Source organism: Lacerta agilis, chromosome Z (genome assembly GCF_009819535.1).
Source record: "Lacerta agilis isolate rLacAgi1 chromosome Z, rLacAgi1.pri, whole genome shotgun sequence".
NCBI classification, from domain to species: domain Eukaryota; kingdom Metazoa; phylum Chordata; class Lepidosauria; order Squamata; family Lacertidae; genus Lacerta; species Lacerta agilis.
Window position 1 is genome coordinate 45,693,294 of NC_046331.1, and position 18,185 is coordinate 45,711,478.

The 18,185-nt window shown below is 48.1% G+C and overlaps 1 protein-coding gene across 1 annotated transcript in view; it reads right to left on the minus strand.

The window, feature by feature from the left end:
- Nucleotides 1-1,401: 1,401 nt before the first annotated feature.
- Nucleotides 1,402-18,185, minus strand: part of HS6ST2 (heparan sulfate 6-O-sulfotransferase 2) — a 139,717-nt gene continuing 122,933 nt past the window's right edge. Inside the window, exon 2 of the mRNA XM_033138390.1 lies at nucleotides 1,402-2,424. Within this exon, the coding sequence (XP_032994281.1) occupies nucleotides 1,725-2,424 (700 nt within the window). The 3' untranslated portion in view covers nucleotides 1,402-1,724. The remainder of the gene's footprint in view (nucleotides 2,425-18,185) is intronic.

The following is an 18,185-nucleotide window of genomic DNA, read 5'->3' on the forward strand; positions in this document are numbered from 1 at the left end:
CTATGGGTCTCAGAAGGACCATGAGGCCCCAGGTCACAGTCTGAAGGCACCCAAAGCTGGAGCTAAGCAGGTCTGGGTCTAGTAGGTGTCTGGATGGGAGACACCCTAGGACTCCTCCTATTACAAAATGAGAGCCCAAATTCTGCATCAAAAGAGCGGATCAAAAGCAAACCACCAGTCCAGGTGTGTCCCCTCCCATTGCTAATATATTCTTTTAACAAATACAGCTTTGATCGAAAACGTTCTGGACAGCAATATACAAAATGATCAAATCCTGCTAGATAGATAAATATGTGAAAGGAGAGTTGTTGAAACTGGACAGGAATACAAGAGTTGACTCTCTCCCCATCCCCACATCTTCAAAATGGATTCCAATTCAATTCCATAAAGTAATTCTGTAATAGTATTTTGTTGTTGTTGTATTAAGCTAGTCTAAATGTCCTCCAGATCATTGGGAGAATATTCTCAACTCCAATCAAACATGACATTAAACAAGCTTAAAATTCATTAACAGCAGTAGGAAGATTTTTTTTAAAATGAGTTATAAATAATTATAGACAAAACCCTTCTATTCTTTGTTAAAAAGTCAATATATTTTCTTCTTCAGACACCCCATTAATCAGAATTCATATTTGGTATGTGCTAAAAGCAGTTGGTGGCCTATGAAAATAATTCATGAAATAAAATAATTGAGGGTGGGTGAGAGATATTCCGATGGGATGCTTTATTCTGGTTGTGTGTTTCCCATGTGGAAGCCACCTAGCAAAGCACAATCATGACTATCATGCCTTGAACTCCCAAGCTCTGGGAAATGGGTGTTTTATTTGCCCCAAACATCCCAAACTACCTCTGGAGGCAGGCTCCACAGACCTTGTATAACAAAGAATCGTAGAACTGTAGAGTTGGAAAGGACCTTGATGTTCTTCTGTCCAACCTCATATGATGAGATCTTATGACATAGAGCAGAGATGTGGCCCCAAAACGACAGTATTCAGTGGGGCTCACTATGGCCGCCGCAGTCCTTATTAAAACTTCTGCTACCAAACTAAACAGACCATCACTCTGATGGCTAATGCCAAGCTGCAAAAGCTTTCACCCTGGAGGTAAGGGGCTGAGTTGGCCTGAAAAGAACAATGTTGGAGATTTCCCTGGAAGGCTACAGATCAGAGAACATCTGCCACCCTCCATGTCTCTTTGGACTCCAACTCCCACCAGCTTTCACAGCCCAATGGGTCAAAGATGTTGGGAATTGTAGTCTTGACTATCTGCAAGGCCACAGAGTCCCCAGCCCTGCGAGACAAAATGGGTGGATGGGCAACCCACAGCTCATGCCCTGTCCATCAAAAGCACACTTTCCCCACCTTAATAATAATAATAATAATGTCCCCCAACTTTTTCAGCTTTAACCACGTTGATCAGTTTTTGTTTGGTTTTGCCCAAGCAATCATTTCCGAAAAATGACTGCTTAAACAGGCAAGCATGGTTTGTTGTTTTTAGAAAGGGACAGATCTGAGACACACAGAGGTGAGGTTAACCTACACTGGTCACGACATTTAATGCACAAACCATTGGCAAAGGCCACAGGCCAGAAGCCTTGCATCTGTTCCCCAGCCCTCAAAGGAGCAGAAATTTGCTTGGCTGCTTCGTCCTTCCTCTCTATTTTGCAACCCTGCCCTGGCTTTTCAAATCTGGATCTCCCTAAAAACACACCTTGCCCCCTGTTATTATCGCCACTGCTCCACACTCCCAATGTAGTCAGTTGTTGCATTTGTGCTGCTCTGCTCCTTGCTGTGGACCTGCTTAGCTCTCCAGATCTTCCGTTGCTCCTGGCGCTTCCGCCTTGCCTCCTGGTGCTCCTTCTGCCTCATATACTGATAACGTTGCAGGAAAAGATCTTTTGCATATTCGTACAGTTCCATGTCTAAAAAATTGAGAACCTCGATGTGCTTCTGGGTCTCTTCATCAATGTCCACACTGGAGGCTCGTGTGCTATTGTACTGTGTGAACGGGGAGATGAAGACCATGTTAAACGTCTTCTCAAAGAGGTACTGAGTCTTCCTCTGAAACTCTGTCAGGCCAAAGAAGGCCATCCGCTTCAGGTTCTCCTTGGCACTGTCCAGAAGAACCTTGTTCCGTTGCTCTTCTGGCATGACGGACAAATTGTAGCATCCCACTAGGCTGAGGTCAGCCAGCATGCGGACCTGGCGGTTGTTGGCAAGATTGTACGGACAGTCCATGAACTCCTGCAAGGAGCAGCCAGACCAGTCATCCCCCGAGTAACAGCTGGGCAGCTCTTCGGAAGTCGGGGATCTCCCGTCGCAGACATGCAATGACGCTTTCCAGGTTGCTCCCCTTTGGACATGCCTCCATTCACTCAAGTACCGAGACACCGGGTCCCGGAGGATCGTGATGTAGTAGAAGTTTCTGAAGAGGGAAGGCAAAGAGAGATGTTACAATCATATTAGTGTATGGCACTTTATCCGACTACAAGAACAAGAGCTTTTTTTTCTCTTTGGTTCCTTTGTTGAAAAGGTAATCCCGGTCTACCATCTGCCAAATCCGAGGTGCTGGAGGAACTGGCTGGATGCAGAGGAGTGGTGGGAGGCACCAGCTGGGAAACCCCCAAGGGAACCTCCAGGGGAAGAAGGATCAGAGCCAGGGGACGGGTGGTGGGACGACGATGCATGGTCAGAGCGAGAAGAGGGACCAGACTGGGAGGAGAAGCTGAAGAGGCAACAGGGTTTAGTGAGCAGGAAGCGGCTGGGGCACAGAGCAGTGCAGAATCAGAGGCAAGAGAGGAGGAGGAGGACCAGGAGACAGAGAGGAGGCAGGCTGCTGAAGAATTCAGGGAGTCTCCTCCTCCTGCTACGGCCAGCTCCCCTCCCCCGGTCTCCCAGAACACGCAGAGGCTGACAGAGCAGTAGAAAGGCAGGGACCTTCATTGGGGCAAGACATACAGGGAAGAGTTACGGTTTTGTTCCCTTGGATAAAGAGTTCACTTCACTGACACAGGAAGCCTGACATTTATTGTTTTATTGCTGACCTCTGCCTGACTCCAACTCCTGACAGCAGGGTCAAGAGCAAGAGGTTTGAAAAGGGGGAAAGGCAAAAAAAGAGAGTTTTGTGGTACCCTAAAGACACCCTAAAGAGAATTCTGGAGGGTCTCATCTGGACCCTTGACATGAGGCCCATCACCCCTGCACCATATGCATGTAGTGAAGAACGGTACTTGTGTGTGTGCCATGAATAATAATGTATCACATGCCACAAGGAGCAGCACAGGCTACACTTGGCTCCCCTCCCCATCAAATATGCATCTTTTAGTGACACACATTTTAAAAAAACTCCACGAAGAAATGAAATTGAACAGAAGAGAACAGTTCTACAGGCAGCATAGCAAACACAAATCAAGTTTTGAAGGCGGACTCTTCATGATGTTTAGTCCAAAGTGTTTTGTGTAAAAAAAAAAAAAAAAAAACCAGCCCTGCAGCAATTGCACAGATACTGACCCCCCTCCCCACTTCCCAGTCTGCTCGCGAAGGGTGAGTAACTCACCTTGCAGAACTTGCACCGAAGTAGGTCTGGAGGCCTGCTCCAGGGAGCAGCTATGCAGGCTACAAAAATATGCCCTACAATTCCTAGCACACGGAAGGAACAGAATGTAAACTGATAAGATATGAGAACAAAATGCTAGGATAGCACTAAAAAGCATAGCAATAGCACTAAACCCAAGTCAAGAAGAGAACAAAAATATCAATAGAGATAACTGAAAGCAGGCAATGGCAGACCACTAATACCCAGAGCAATTAGTCAGAAGACAACTAAGAAAGACACAAAAATGGGAAAGATGGGATGGGCTGGTCTGGTCAGAAGAGCCAAAGGATCTCTGGGTGCTTTAAGACTGATGATGGAGTGTTGTAACTGCAAGGGGAAAGATTGCTGTAATTGCTGAAACTGATGGAGGTATTTTGTACTCTCATGTGTAAGAGAGATGATGTTGAGAGCAGTGCTAAGACTGCAGTCTACCTCTGATTTTTCAGGAGACTGGCCCCCATGTATGTCTATAGAGGCCTAACCATTTTTATTCTACTTAATGCCTGTGCCCATTTGGTGTTCCTTTGGGGAACCCCAACTACAATGAACCTGTGATAAATTTCCCCAACAGAAGTCGAGTGGTGGAGGAGGGCTCCACCAGGACCTGGCAGTGTTTTGGGGGCTGGCTCTGTTTTCTTTCTTTTTCCTGCCTTGTCCTGTTTCACAGCATTAGGGGGACTTCCACAGAGGTTTCTGAAGCCACCACAAGGAGGGATCCAGAGCTGAGTTCCCTCTCCACTTGTAGATCTCTCTCTCTCTGCAGCATAATGGGGAGATCCACTCTAATCTGTTAGAATTGTCGCGTGTAGGACCCTGGCAGAGACACGTGCCCAACTGGCATGTTCTCTCCCTCCTGGTTGATCATTCGGGAGCTTCAAAAGCTTTCTCCAGCCCGAACATCACAGCGACTGATGCCAAGAGGCATCAGCACACTTAGGATCCTGCAGAGTATTTGCAGTTTGCGTAACAGACTCAATAGCTCAGCATTTTGGCTAATCTATGTTTATTTACATATAATACACTCGGAGTTTTCTGCCTTAGCTCCTTCCTCTTTCTCATCAGACAGCAAAGAGAAAGAGACAAAGGACAATAGTCCCACTTCACGAAACACAATAACACAAACATCCTGTCTCCGTCATTTCCCACACTGTGGAATGAAAACATACACCGTCATGTGATAGAAAACAACCCTATGACTGCAAACACGGAGCAAGAATCCTAACATCCTCCCCTGATTCATGAACCGTGTTGTAGTCATCAGTGTAACTGCAGCAACCATACAGATGTCATACACCTAGTATACCCCTGTATCACCCGTTCCACCCTTTGAACTACCTGCAACTGGATTAGCCTTGGGCCTTACCATCTTGCACTTTTGTCTAGTCTTGGCATCATAGCTCTCCTGACTAGAAGTTTCACACCTGGCTTTGTTGGGACTCAAACCCTAGCCTCGTTCCTCTCTGAGGAATCAGTGTTGACACACATGGCCTTTGGACGTGGTTCAGTTCCCTTCTCCAAGGAAACAGTGTCTACCCTTACAGCCTTTGGGCATGGTTTCCTGTCCTTTGAGGACAAACCCTGTACCCCTTTCAAGACTTCGGGTTCCAAGACCTGTGTCGAACCACTAACCACAGCTAAATCTGCAACAGCTGTGTTAGCAAACTCACGAGCATACCTGGTGGTAGCTGTCTCAGATCTGCACATCAGGCGCATGTCCTTCACTGTATCTGTGGAACTCACCTCACTTTCAGCATCAGCAGTAGACTCAGTATCTGAGTCTGAAGCAATGGGGTTGCCTTGGAAAACACACACATTTCTTCCCCATTCTGCACTGCACTCTACATCCCTAGTGAGTAGAATCAGGTTGGTATGAGGGCTCAGTACTTTGTACAAGCCATCTCCATACCTGAGGAAGAACCTATGCTTCCTCCCTTGTGACGTCTCCACCCACATGTCAGACCCATCTGTTGGTCCCTTTGCACATCTTGAGTTTACCTTGTCACTGTCCCTATCAGAACTTTTGTCTGAATCCAGGGAAAGGCCTTGCAAACTATGCTTGCCGAGTATATCACTCTGCTGCTTCTGAATCCACACATCAGAAACTCCATTTCCAATAGGGTGCCTCTGTGAGATACCCATATTGCCTCCCTCTTTTGCTTTGTCCTGAGCACATGTGGCACACCTGACCATCTGCATGAAAAAAGTGGTTATCAGACATAGCATCACTTGTTTCTCCAACCTTCCCACCACCCCCATGTTTATATCACAACATAGTAAGAACAAGCCATTTATAATGCCACTTTCATTCTTCTGGACGGTTGCACGCTGTTTGTTGACATAAACAGAACAGCCACGCTGCATCACGCTGTGGTGTCTAATGTGTTTTTCATTCTTGACCTGGAATGAAAAACACATTAGACACCACAACGTTACAGCTTTTCAGTTCCATGGTCCTGGTGCTATGCACCTCTAAGGAGTCTCCACCTGACTGGTGGATCCGACCCTTCTGTGGTGTACACGTGGTGAACCAGTTCCATCTTCCACAAAGGTATGCCTTCGCCTCTGAATCTAGCACAAAAGATTCTTGCACCTCTGTAGTGGAACAGCTAGTCACCATCTCTGAGCTGAAGCTCTGCATCTCTGGCTTTGCTTCATGTCGCCTATGGGAAATGCTGCAAATCTTACTGGATTTTGGACTCAGTCCAAACTTCTCACAGGAAAAACCTTCCATTGCTTCAATCACGGCAGCAGCACCCGCTGGTTGCAGTGATGGTTGGGATGACGTGGCAGCCAACTTCCCTTGCTCCTCCTGCTTTGGAGATTTCTCCCCCCTTGTGCAGTCTTCCTCCAAAAGCCTCTCTTCTGTGGAGCTTTCAGTTTCAGGAACACAACCCTGCATGGTCATCTGGGATACTGTATCAGCTTTCCCTGGGGTGTGACTTCTGGCAGTCTGCTCAGCAGCCCCCGCCATCTTGAAGCGTCCATCGTGTGATGCAGCTTTAATTTCTGCTGAACATACACACTGTCTGGCATAAGACACAACCTGTGTCTCAAACTGCCTTTTCAGCTTTGGGAAACTCCCCCATTCTTCCCAGGCCTTTTGCCTTCCCTGCTACTATGCAGCTTCATCGGGGGACTTACTCCCTCCCCCATAGCTGATACTTCACATACAGCTACTGTCCTGGCAAAGTCTTGCCGCAGCATGACTCCAGCTTTTGCTTTCTGCTGCTCCCCATTCTCTTCTCAGGGAAAGGATCAGAAGCATCGGGAAATGTCCTCCCTTTGTAGCACATAAATCAGGGCTACATTCTTGGCAAAGTCTTGCTGCATCAGGCAGCTTTTCTCTCTCTCGAAAAGCAGCTTTCCCCATTCTCTCTACATAACTTAGGGTTTTTTTTTTACCCCTTCCAAAAGTCTGTTCCATAGCTTAGTTCAAGCTGGCACTACCTTTTTACAGTCCTTATCAGACGGGCATCGGCACAAAAACAGTCCAGACTGTCTTTACTTTTGTTTTCAAGCACAGGCAGCTTACTCACACAGTCTCCACACAACTGCTTTTTCTCTTCCATCTCTGAAGAGGCTTGCTTCACTCTGCTGGTTCCAGGAGCCTCCAACTGGGACAATTACAGTCCCCGGTCCTTCCTCTGCTGGCACTGGGTCTGTGGCCCCAATCCCTGGGCCAATAACCATGTTAGGATCGTCCTACTCACGTGTAGGACCCTGGCAGAGACACGTGCCCAACTGGCATGTTCTCTCCCTCCTGGTTGATCATTCGGGAGCTTCAAAAGCTTTCTCCAGCCCGAACATCACAGCGACTGATGCCAAGAGGCATCAGCACACTTAGGATCCTGCAGAGTATTTGCAGTTTGCGTAACAGACTCAATAGCTCAGCATTTTGGCTAATCTATGTTTATTTACATATAATACACTCGGAGTTTTCTGCCTTAGCTCCTTCCTCTTTCTCATCAGACAGCAAAGAGAAAGAGACAAAGGACAATAGTCCCACTTCACGAAACACAATAACACAAACATCCTGTCTCCGTCACTTCCCACACTGTGGAATGAAAACATACACCGTCATGTGATAGAAAACAATCCCATGACTGCAAACATGGAGCAAGAATCCTAACATAACCTCTGGCTACTGGGACACCCTCCCAGGAAGCATTGGATTGTATCTTTAGTCCAGTTGCAAATGTATTACTACTATTTCAAATGATTTATTGTTTTCTAAAGCACCGTCTCAAGAAAATTTACAAGTAATAAAACTAAAAACAGTTAGAAACACAAAAGCAACAAATACACTTAAAATTAAGACTAAAACCCAGATGAGTGGACACTTGTGGTAAAGACACGTTCATCCACCTGGAACAAAAACATCTCCAGCTGTTTCCAGAAAGTGCAAATAATGGGCATGTGTTGCATCACAATGAGAAATATTGTATCATGGCAGTAATTCCAAAGAACAGGTGCAGCCATACTAAAAACCCTGCCCTGAGTTACTGCAGTGTGAGCTTCTGAGACCTTCAGAACTTGCTGGAGAGATTCTCCTGCACAGGACGTATGAGAGATAAGGCCAAGGGGCTTAAGTTAGTACCAACACCTTGAACTTGGCCCAATGTGTCAAATGGACAGGCAACACAAATTCCGGAGGCAAGGTGTTATATGTTGGTGGTAGTTTGCCCCCTCCAAAGCAACCTAGCCACCACATTCTGCAGCAGCAGATGACTCCAGCAGCTTTAATTTGACATTCATAGTATTGTTGACAGCCTTCCAAAACACTTGCATGTTGCTAATTCTCAAATTCCTTTCTCAAAGCCCACTTTCCATGAAAGCTTTGGCACAACTCCACTGTGCCCAGCCATGGTTGGACTCCAGCTCCCATCAGCCCTAGGCAGCATGGCCAATGGCAAGGGATGATGGGAGCTGCAGTTCAGAAGCATCTGGAGAACCAGAGATTTTCCCATCCTTGACCAATTGTTAATTCAGCACAAGCAACAAACCCAGGGTCTCCTAAGGGAAGGGGCATAATTCTGTGAGCTCTGATGTCACAGCTGAGTAAGCCCTAGAGACTACCATAGTAAAATGGCAAACAATCACGTTTAATATTTCCAGCCTTTCCCACTCATTTCTCCAATGCTTGGACACACCTCAAGATGTCACTGTTCCACAGAAAACCGAGCTTGGATGGGCTTTAACAGAAGAAGCAGACCAGAAGGAGAGGGAGCTGTGGAAGGTATTTCAGAAATACAGGAGAAAATGCATAGAAAAGGGGCAGGTTACATTACTGAGAAGCGGCTGGCAGACAGACAGCTAACCAAGGCAGAAAGCCAGCACGTGAGGTTCAAAAGTGTATGAGGCAGACCCCTAAGTATTTTAACCTCCCACTGGGTATGAGTCAAAGAGATTCATTTATTTGAACTTCCCTCCAAAGAGTTGAGGGCAGCCCACATGGGACTCTCTCATCAATTTATCCTCATAGCAGTTGGGTTAGGCCAGGCTCAGCCAACATGGTGTCCTCCTGGTGTTTTGGACAACAACTCCCATCAGAACCAGCCAGTGTTGTGGTCTAAATCATCAGCACCTCAAGAGGCACACAAGAGGCACACAGCGGCAGCCTTGCCATGTCTCCTCCCCATGTATTCCCGGCACCATTTGTGAAAACAACACCGAACACTTCAATGTCCTGTTTCATACATTTCTTTTTCCAGATGTTCCTTGTGTAGCCATGTTGGTAACACCCAGCTTGGCCTTGATGTCTGCTGGGTGGCTTCGCCAGTGTCCCTCTTTCAGTTTTCCCTCACCGTATTCCCAGGCATTACTGTGAAGAAAAGAAAACACCCCACAGGCCACAAACAGCCTTTCCTGCATTCAAAACTCCAAGTGCTCCAGCTGCTGGACTGCTGGCTCTCACAGCAACAATTCTATTGTGTGGTCTGAGTTCCTCATCACATGGACGCAGCCGCCATTTTCTTTTCCCTGTGAGCATGGAGGAAAGGGCATAGCTCAGTGTTATGTATTGGGTTTAACACGTTATGATTCTAACCAATCGCAGAGCGTAGGTGGACGAAAGTTCTAATGGCAAGCTCTGTCAACTGTCAACTGCCAACTGGCAGTTCTTGTTGTTGGGCTTTCAGAGTGTGTTCTTGTTTTAATATGGGAGTGAGCTGTTGAATAAACGAAGTTATATTGGGCTTCTGACTTTTCCTGAATATTTAATACTGGCGACGAAGGTGGGATGCTGGCCCTCCCGGTTTTGAGGCCTGCCACTCACAGTCAGCTTGAGTTGGAGGCCTGGATTTGAGGCCTGAGTTGGCACTGCAGCACCGCCCTGCCACTCATAGTGAGTGTGACATCCAGTCACGCTGGACTCTGCGGAGAACTCCGGTAGTGAAGAAGGGCCAGCAGCGCCTTCGCAATCAACCAGCACAACACAAGCGACAGCTCAAGGTACGAAAATGGCCGCTGGGCAGACTAGGCCACCACCAGACTTCGACTTGAGCCACCCCGAGCAATGGCCACAATGGCTCCGCCGAATAAAGAGCTATGTTCGGCTTCAAGGGTTTACTAGGGAAATTGATAAAGTAGATGTACTTCTCACTGTGCTGGGAAGTTCCGCCATCACTCTACTGGAAGGTCTGATGGCACCCAGGGACATAGAGGCCTGCACTTTCGATGAGCTGACACAGGCTATGACAAGACACCTCGCGCCTCAGCCAACTAAGAACCACTGCCGCTACGACTTGGCGCACAGAGTGCAACAAGCGCAAGAGTCAGCGAGTGAATACATCACCGCGCTCCGGGCAATTGCGATGTATTGCCAATTCACTGACATCGAGGAACGACTTCTCGAAAGATTCATCACTGGCGTGCGAGACAGCCGTCTCCGCCGCAAGCTGCTGGCAAAAGATGACATCACAATGATGGAAGCAATAAATATGGCCTCAGCCTTTGAGAAGGATAACGCCCATGAGGCGGCCTACAGCCTACATGCCGAAGTGAGAACTCACCGCATACAGCGAGACCGGTCACCTTCAGTTGATTCCCACAATGGGGATGTCCACCGAGCTTCGGACAGATCCAACCGACACCACAGCTCTCAAGCTACGAGCACATTGTCGAACCAGCGATCATCTGACGCACCTCAAGGGACCTGCGCTAGCTGCGGAGAAAACCATGAGCGGCGGACATGCAGGTTTGGGAATGCCACATGTCGCCGCTGTGGGAAAACTGGGCACATTGGTCGAGTCTGCCGCTCCAAGACCTTCGGAGCACGACCCAAGCAACGTGTCCATGAGGCCTACATAGAGGAGGAGTTACAGTCCACCTCTTCAGCCAGGGTACTGCAACCTCCATCCCCGGGGCCCAATAAGCTTAGGGTGCGACTCAAGATAGAGGGATCCCCGTGTACTATGGAGTTGGATACCGGCTCATCCTACTCCATAATATCTGCTAAGACTCTGAAAGAGCTTTGTCCTGACAGCGGTCCTCCTCTCTGCCCGGCCCCCATAGTTCTGCGGGACTTCCAGAGGAAAAGAATACAGCTAAAGGGTATGGGCACCTTCAAGGTCCAGTTTAAGAAGTACACCAAGAATTTGAACCTCATCATAACTAAAGGCCCATTCACTAGCCTTCTAGGCCTAGCATGGTTTGGGCCATTAGGCTTAAGCATTTCAGGGCTTAATCAGATTTCCCCAGGGGCAGAATTCGAATCAATCTGCCAGGAGTTTCCATCAGTCTTTGATGGAACCCTGGGCCTGTACAACGGACCCCCGATTTCCCTACGGCTGAACCCCACAGTGCAACCCATCCGGGTCAAGGCCCGTAGAGTCCCGTTTGCGCTGAAACCCAGGATCGATGAGGAGCTTGATTGCTTAGTCGCACAAGGAGTCTTAGAGCCGGTAGATTCGGGAACCTGGGAAACCCCAATTGTCACACCGGTTAAGCCAGACGGCTCAGTCCGTATTTGTGGTGATTACAAATGCACCCTGAACCGGGCCTTACAGGACCACGCATACCCGGTTCCAGTAGTGAACCACGTGTTAGCGACCCTGGCTGGGGCCAGGATTTTCGGGAAGTTAGATTTAGCGCAAGCTTATCAGCAGCTGCCCGTTGATTAGGCCACTGCAGACGCCCAGACAATCGTGACTCACAGGGGTGCTTTCAGGGTCAAACGCCTACAGTTTGGAGTTTGCGTGGCCCCAGGGTTATTTCAGAGCCTAATGGATCATCTCCTTAAAGGCATTCCCGGAGTCACACCATTTTTCGATGATGTGCTGATTGCCGCATTATCAAAAGAGGACTTTACCGCCAGATTAGGGACAGTGCTCCAACGCTTCCAGGCAGCAGGACTTAAAGTAAAGCAGAAAAAGTGCCTGTTGGGAGTTAGCAGTGTGGATTTCCTGGGGTTCCGGGTTGACGCGGACGGCCTGCATCCAGCAGAGGACAAAGTGCGCACCATTTGCGATGCCCCAGACCCAAAGAACAAGGCAGAGTTACAAGCCTTCTTGGGACTTCTTAATTTTTATCATGCATTCCTGCCACACAAGGCAGCCGTAGCTGAGCCTTTGCACAGGCTCCTGGACAAAAAAGCACCATGGGTCTGGGGCCCTCGACAGGCCAAGGCTTTCCGAGGGGTCAAAGACTTGCTTGTGTCCAACTCAGTGTTGGCACACTTCGACGAAAAGCTTCCGGTGGTGTTGGCTTGCGATGCTTCCCCTTATGGAGTGGGCGCAGTACTGGGCCACCAGCTCCCAGATGGGAGGGAAGTTCCAGTGGCTTACTTCTCCCAAACTCTCACGTCGGCAGAGCGCAACTACTCCCAGATCGACAAGGAGGGTTTGGCAATAGTTAAAGGAGTCAAAAAGTTTCATGACTTCCTTTATGGTCGGCCTTTCAGAATCATTACAGACCACAAGCCACTCCTGGGACTCTTTGCGCCCGAACGCCAGACACCCCAGATGCTTTCGCCACGAGTATTGCGCTGGTCCATTTTCCTGGCCGGGTACCAATACTCACTACAGCACCGACCTGGGAAAGCCATGGGTCACGCAGACACGCTGAGCCGCTTGCCACTGCCGGAGAGCGGCCCTGACCCTGCTCCTGCCCACTAGATCCTGCGGCTGGAAGACTTACCTGACCAGCCCCTGCATGTGAAGGACATTGCCGCCGCAACCGCGAAGGACAGACTATTGGCCCGTGTCTCGGACTGGGTGGGGAGGGGGTGGCCCGGGAAGCCGGGTCCAGAATTTTCATGTTACACAGCCCGCAAAGACGAGCTGTCTACTCACCGAGGATGCGTGTTATGGGGTAGCCGTGTTATAGTCCCCACCCCGTCTTAGAAGGGCTGCATGTGTCTCACCCGGGAATTGTCTGGATGAAGGCATTGGCCCGTAGCTATGTGTGGTGGCCAGGCATAGATTCGGAGATAGAGGGTTGGGTGAAACGTTGCGAGCCCTTCCAGGTCTCCCAGCCGGATCCACCCAAGGCTCCAGTAGTCCTGGGAGTCCACATAGTCCCCATGGTCCCGGGTGCACGTGGACTTCGCGGGGCCTTTTCAGGGCCAACTCTTCCTAATAGTGGTCGACTCTCAGTCCAAGTGGCTATAGGTGGTGCCGACCTCAACCGTGTCCACGAGAGCAACTATAAACGCGCTTAGGAAGCTATTTGCAACACATGGCTTGCCAGACACACTGGTGAGTGATAATGGGACTGCTTTTACTTTGGCGGAATTCAAAGAATTTGTAACAAAGAATGGAATCCGCCACATTCGTTCCGCTCCTTTTCACCCAGCCACTAATGGCCAAGCTGAACGCATGGTCCGTACTACCAAAGACGCACTTAGGCGCATAGTGCATGGTGACTGGACTCTCCGGTTAGCGGAGTTCTTATTGGCCCAACACACCACTCCAAGCGCAGTGACCGGCCGGAGCCCAGCGGAGTTGCTTATGGGAAGGAGGCTCACTACCCTCCTTGATCGTATGCACCCCGACCGGGCTCTTGAGCAACGGCCATTGACTGTGGTGCGGGGGGCTCCTAGAGGGTTCTTCCCGGGGGACACTGTGTACGTCCGGAACTATGGGCCCGGACAGGGTTGGGTCCCAGGTACCATTGCCCGCTGTACAGGTCCGGTCTCCTACGAGGTAGGGTTGGAGGGGGGTCTGGTTTGGAAGAGACACCTTGACCAGATCAGAACCAGGACACCTCCGAACAGGGAACTTCAAGCGGAACCAGAGTACAGAGAAATGGGTACTTTGGGAGAATCTGTGCCCAGGCCAGGGTGGGAACCAGATGGGTTGCCGGTGACCGAGTTACCCCAGCAAGGTGACTTCAGGCCGGAGTCCTCAATGGTGCCATTGGCCATGACCCCTTCAGAGCTGGCCTCCCCACTTAGACCGCAGGTACCGGAGGAACCTCCTGGGTCACCCATTCAGGCACAGGAACCACGATGGTCCCAGCGGGAGCGGAAAAGGCCAGCACACTTTGATGACTATGTTTGTTCCTTTTGTTAGGAAGTTGGGGGGAGGAGTGTTATGTATTGGGTTTAACACGTTATGATTCTAACCAATCGCAGAGCGTAGGTGGACGAAAGTTCTAATGGCAAGCTCTGTCAACTGTCAACTGCCAACTGGCAGTTCTTGTTGTTGGGCTTTCAGAGTGTGTTCTTGTTTTAATATGGGAGTGAGCTGTTGAATAAACGAAGTTATATTGGGCTTCTGACTTTTCCTGAATATTTAATACTCAGTGACAGAGCACAAGTGTTATGTGCAGGAGGCCCCAGGTTCAACTCCTGGTGTCTCCAGAGATAGCTGGGAAAAGACTCCTGTCTGAAACCCTTGGGAGCTGCTGCCAGTCAGTGTAGACCAGGTATGGTGACCTGTGACTGAGGATTATGGAAGCTGCAGTCCAACATCCGGTGGGCCACAGGTTCCCTATCCCTGGTGTAGACAATACAGGGTGAGATGGACCAATGGCCTCACTTGGTGTAGTACAGGAAGTTAGCTTTGCCTACATAGACTGGCAGTGGCTCCCTGGGGTTTCAAGCAGTCTTTCCAGCCTACCCAGAGATGCCAGAGACTGAACTTGTGAAATTCTGCATGCGAAGCAGGCACTTTACCCCTGAGCTACTGCCTTCTCTCTGTGTTTGGGTAGGAGAGCCGGGTCTGTGCAAAGAAGACCCAACCAAGACTCTGTGGTAGGAAAGAGGCCAACAAAAAATCACAAAGACAAAGGTCATTGTGATAATCAATAAGCGGTTAACACAGAAAGGGAAACAAATTCTTTGGCAGGATCAATGCATTCAGCATGCATCTCATAATAGCTCTCAAATTCTTTTAACCTTTTCACTCTACAGCCTGGGGTTTGTCCGTGATGGCAGAAAGTTGATTCAGGAGTTAGATCAGGGGCAGTCAACCTTTTAATACCTACCGCCCACTAATGCATCTTTCTTGATGGTACAATTTCCTTATCACCCACCAGTGCTTAATGGAAGGAGGATTCAGTGTCATAGAATCCCCTGCCGCCCACCCAGAATCCTGAGACGCCCACTAGTGGGCAGTAGGGAGCAGGTGTTCATTTGCTTCTTAGAGATAGTATCCTGGTCCTCAAATTAAACCTTTCATTTCCTTTGTTCTTTTATCTTCTCTGCTTGGCTCGTAACACCAGCATTAGTCAACTTGGAAAAACCCAACTGTATACTTTCCTTAAAAGCCATTTCTACACCAGAGATTCCCGTGCCATTGCTAAGGAGGCCTTTGGCTGGGAGAGAAGCAATTTCTACTGGAGAGTCTCAGCTCCTTTTCAAAATGATTAGTGCTTTTCTCTCGACCCACTGGTGCCTCCCCCCCACCCCACCCCTGCCCCACAGCAAATCTATTTTGCTTGTTGGAATGCTTGCTCTAGGAGAAGAACTCTGACATTTGGAAAATTACAGTCATCTGTAAAATGCGACTGATATGCTGTGGAAAGCATTTGCATCGCTGTTACTGTGACATAGCCAGAATCCTTTGGTAGAAAAGTCACATCACTGAAATTGTAATAATAATAGTAATAATTAATAATAAATAACAACAATGCTTCACTGTTGGTTCAGTTACAAGGAGCTTCTACCAGGGACAGTTGTTTAAATAGCTCTTCTGTGAGGGTATTGGTTGCTATGGGAAAACAGCATGAAACTGATGATCTCTTTGTTAGAGCAGAATTGTTATCTTCCTATAAGCATAAAAATGTAAGGTGTCATCACAGCCAACTTCAGCTTTTGGAAAAGCAGGCGTGCTTGGGAAAGGTATGACGTGCCTTCTGTGAAGTATCTCTCTCCTCCTTTAAAAGGGGTGGGAAGAGTTGGGCTGAGCTTTGGGGGGGGGGAATGGCGAGGGGGTGGGTATAAATGGAGGGGGCTTTGGTCAGGTGTTGGTAGGTGGGGCTGACATGCAAAGCAAGCGGTGAAGTTCCCCGTTTAAAGCCTTTCTGGGATTTGTTATATGTGCACAGAGAGCTGGAACTGGGTTAGCAAAGGTGCTCCACACAATACTGCAGTTTTATCCTTACAAAGCATTAATTTAATTTCTTTAACAAAATTCATATACCACTTATTTGTAGTGAAACTGATCAGCTATTTATAAAAATATTAAAAGTTATCAATAAAGAACAGTTAAAAACAATAAAAAATTAAAAATAATTATAATTAACAGTAAATTAAAACACATAAACATCTATGTGTCTGGATAGGCTTTGCATAAGCAAAAATGTTTTAAGCCATTGCCAAAAAGAGTGCAGTAAAGGTAGGTGCCGGAAGTTACTCTTGTAAAAAAAAGGTGGTGGTGGGGGGGGCTAACTAGTTTAATAAATAATAAATAATATTACATTCTTCTCTTTCATGGGATTTCATTGATGGCTTTCCTCCCAGGCCAGAAAAGTGACTCAGAAGAAAGGAGAGAGCAACAGATTCACAAGCGTTGGGGGCATTATTGCAGAAGATGATTTAGCAAGCTTGATTAGTGTGCCAAATACCAATACATTTGCAGCCTGACAACAAAAGACCAACAGAGTGCGAGGCAAAGTATTTTGCAGCTCTGGAGCTGTGTAATTTTAATTTAGGCTCCCACAGATTTCATTCCATGCAGCCAGGGATTGTGATGAGGGAGTTGGTATCAAGTAAAAATACCAAGTGCTGCCTGAACCCACCAAGGCGCTCCAGCATTACCAAGTAATGGAAGGGGATTCTGGTTTAATTGAATTGGAAAAGCAACACATATCAGCTAAGGAAACTTAATCAGTGCAATAAAATTAAAATGGGGCTGGCAGACAACCCATCCTGATTAAGTCACTTGCAAACAGTTTGGCAATCATCGCAGAGGCTTGTGGTGTTAATGATCTAAAGTCACTCATCCCCCTCAGGGAGGAAGTCGGAATTTTATAGCAGACAATTAGAATATTTAAAACCCAGGTCTTTCCACAAGACAAAACCTCACTTCCACAGCTGAGACGGAGCATCTAACTCTTCCTTCCAAGAGAGAGAGTCAGGCATTTGCAAGCTGCCATTTTACGGAACACATTCGATCACGGCACTACAAGTTGGATTTGAGAGGGTTGCAAACCACAAGGAGCTCACACTAAGCCAGAGAGATGTTTTCTACTCTGTAGCCATGGAATATGTGCAAAATAGTTTACCTTCTGCAGCCGGCGTAGTCCTTTCCTTTCAGATACTCTCTATTTCACAGCTCTTGTTCTGTGGGTCGCTTGAAACTTCTACCGGTAAGCCTAACAAGCCAAGCTCTCAGTGCTTGCGTAGGAAGGAGAGACGGCTGAACTGCAGGCATCTGTTCCGTTGAGTACTGGGAAGCTACAGAATTTTGAAAGGAAGCTCTGGTGCTGTGGGATTCCAGCCTGAGGAATGTTCCCCTAAAATATGAGATGCCAGTCCACCCTCTGCACAAGTTCCCTTTCCCTTGTAGAAGCATCTCTGGAAGCGCAGACTGATTTCGCCTGGTGCTTGCCCCTTCCTGCCTCCTTGTTTCAAATGTGAACTGGTTCGAAGCACCATCCATTTCCCTGTTATATTCAAAGGCCTTGCACAGGGCCGAAGTAAGTCCCCGCACTCACTGCCACAGGTGTGGTCTGACCAAGGAAGACCAAGACGTGGTCTAAGAAAGGAACATGGCCTGGGGAAGGCCCCAGGGGCTGCATCAAGAGGCCTGGAGGGCCGGAGGTCCCTTCCCCTGCTCTACAATGACTGGCAGGGATGCTCCTGGTTTTCAGATAAGGGGACATTCCCAGGCCTAACTGTAAATGCCTAGGATTGAACCTGGGGTCTTTTGCGTGCAATGCAGGTACTGTATCACTAGCTACAAGAAGAAACATTTAGATTAAAAACAGCAGTCTTGTGGCAAGGGTAACCAATTTATTATGCCACGTGTTTTCATGGGCTAGAGTCTACTTTGTGAGTTATGCTGAGATGCAGATGTATATATGTTATACGAATACTTATATATACAGTGACGGGGGAAGTATTTGATCTCCTGCTAAATTTGTCCATTTGCCCTCTGACAAAGAAATAACCAGTCCATAATTTTAATGGTAGGTTTATTGTAGCT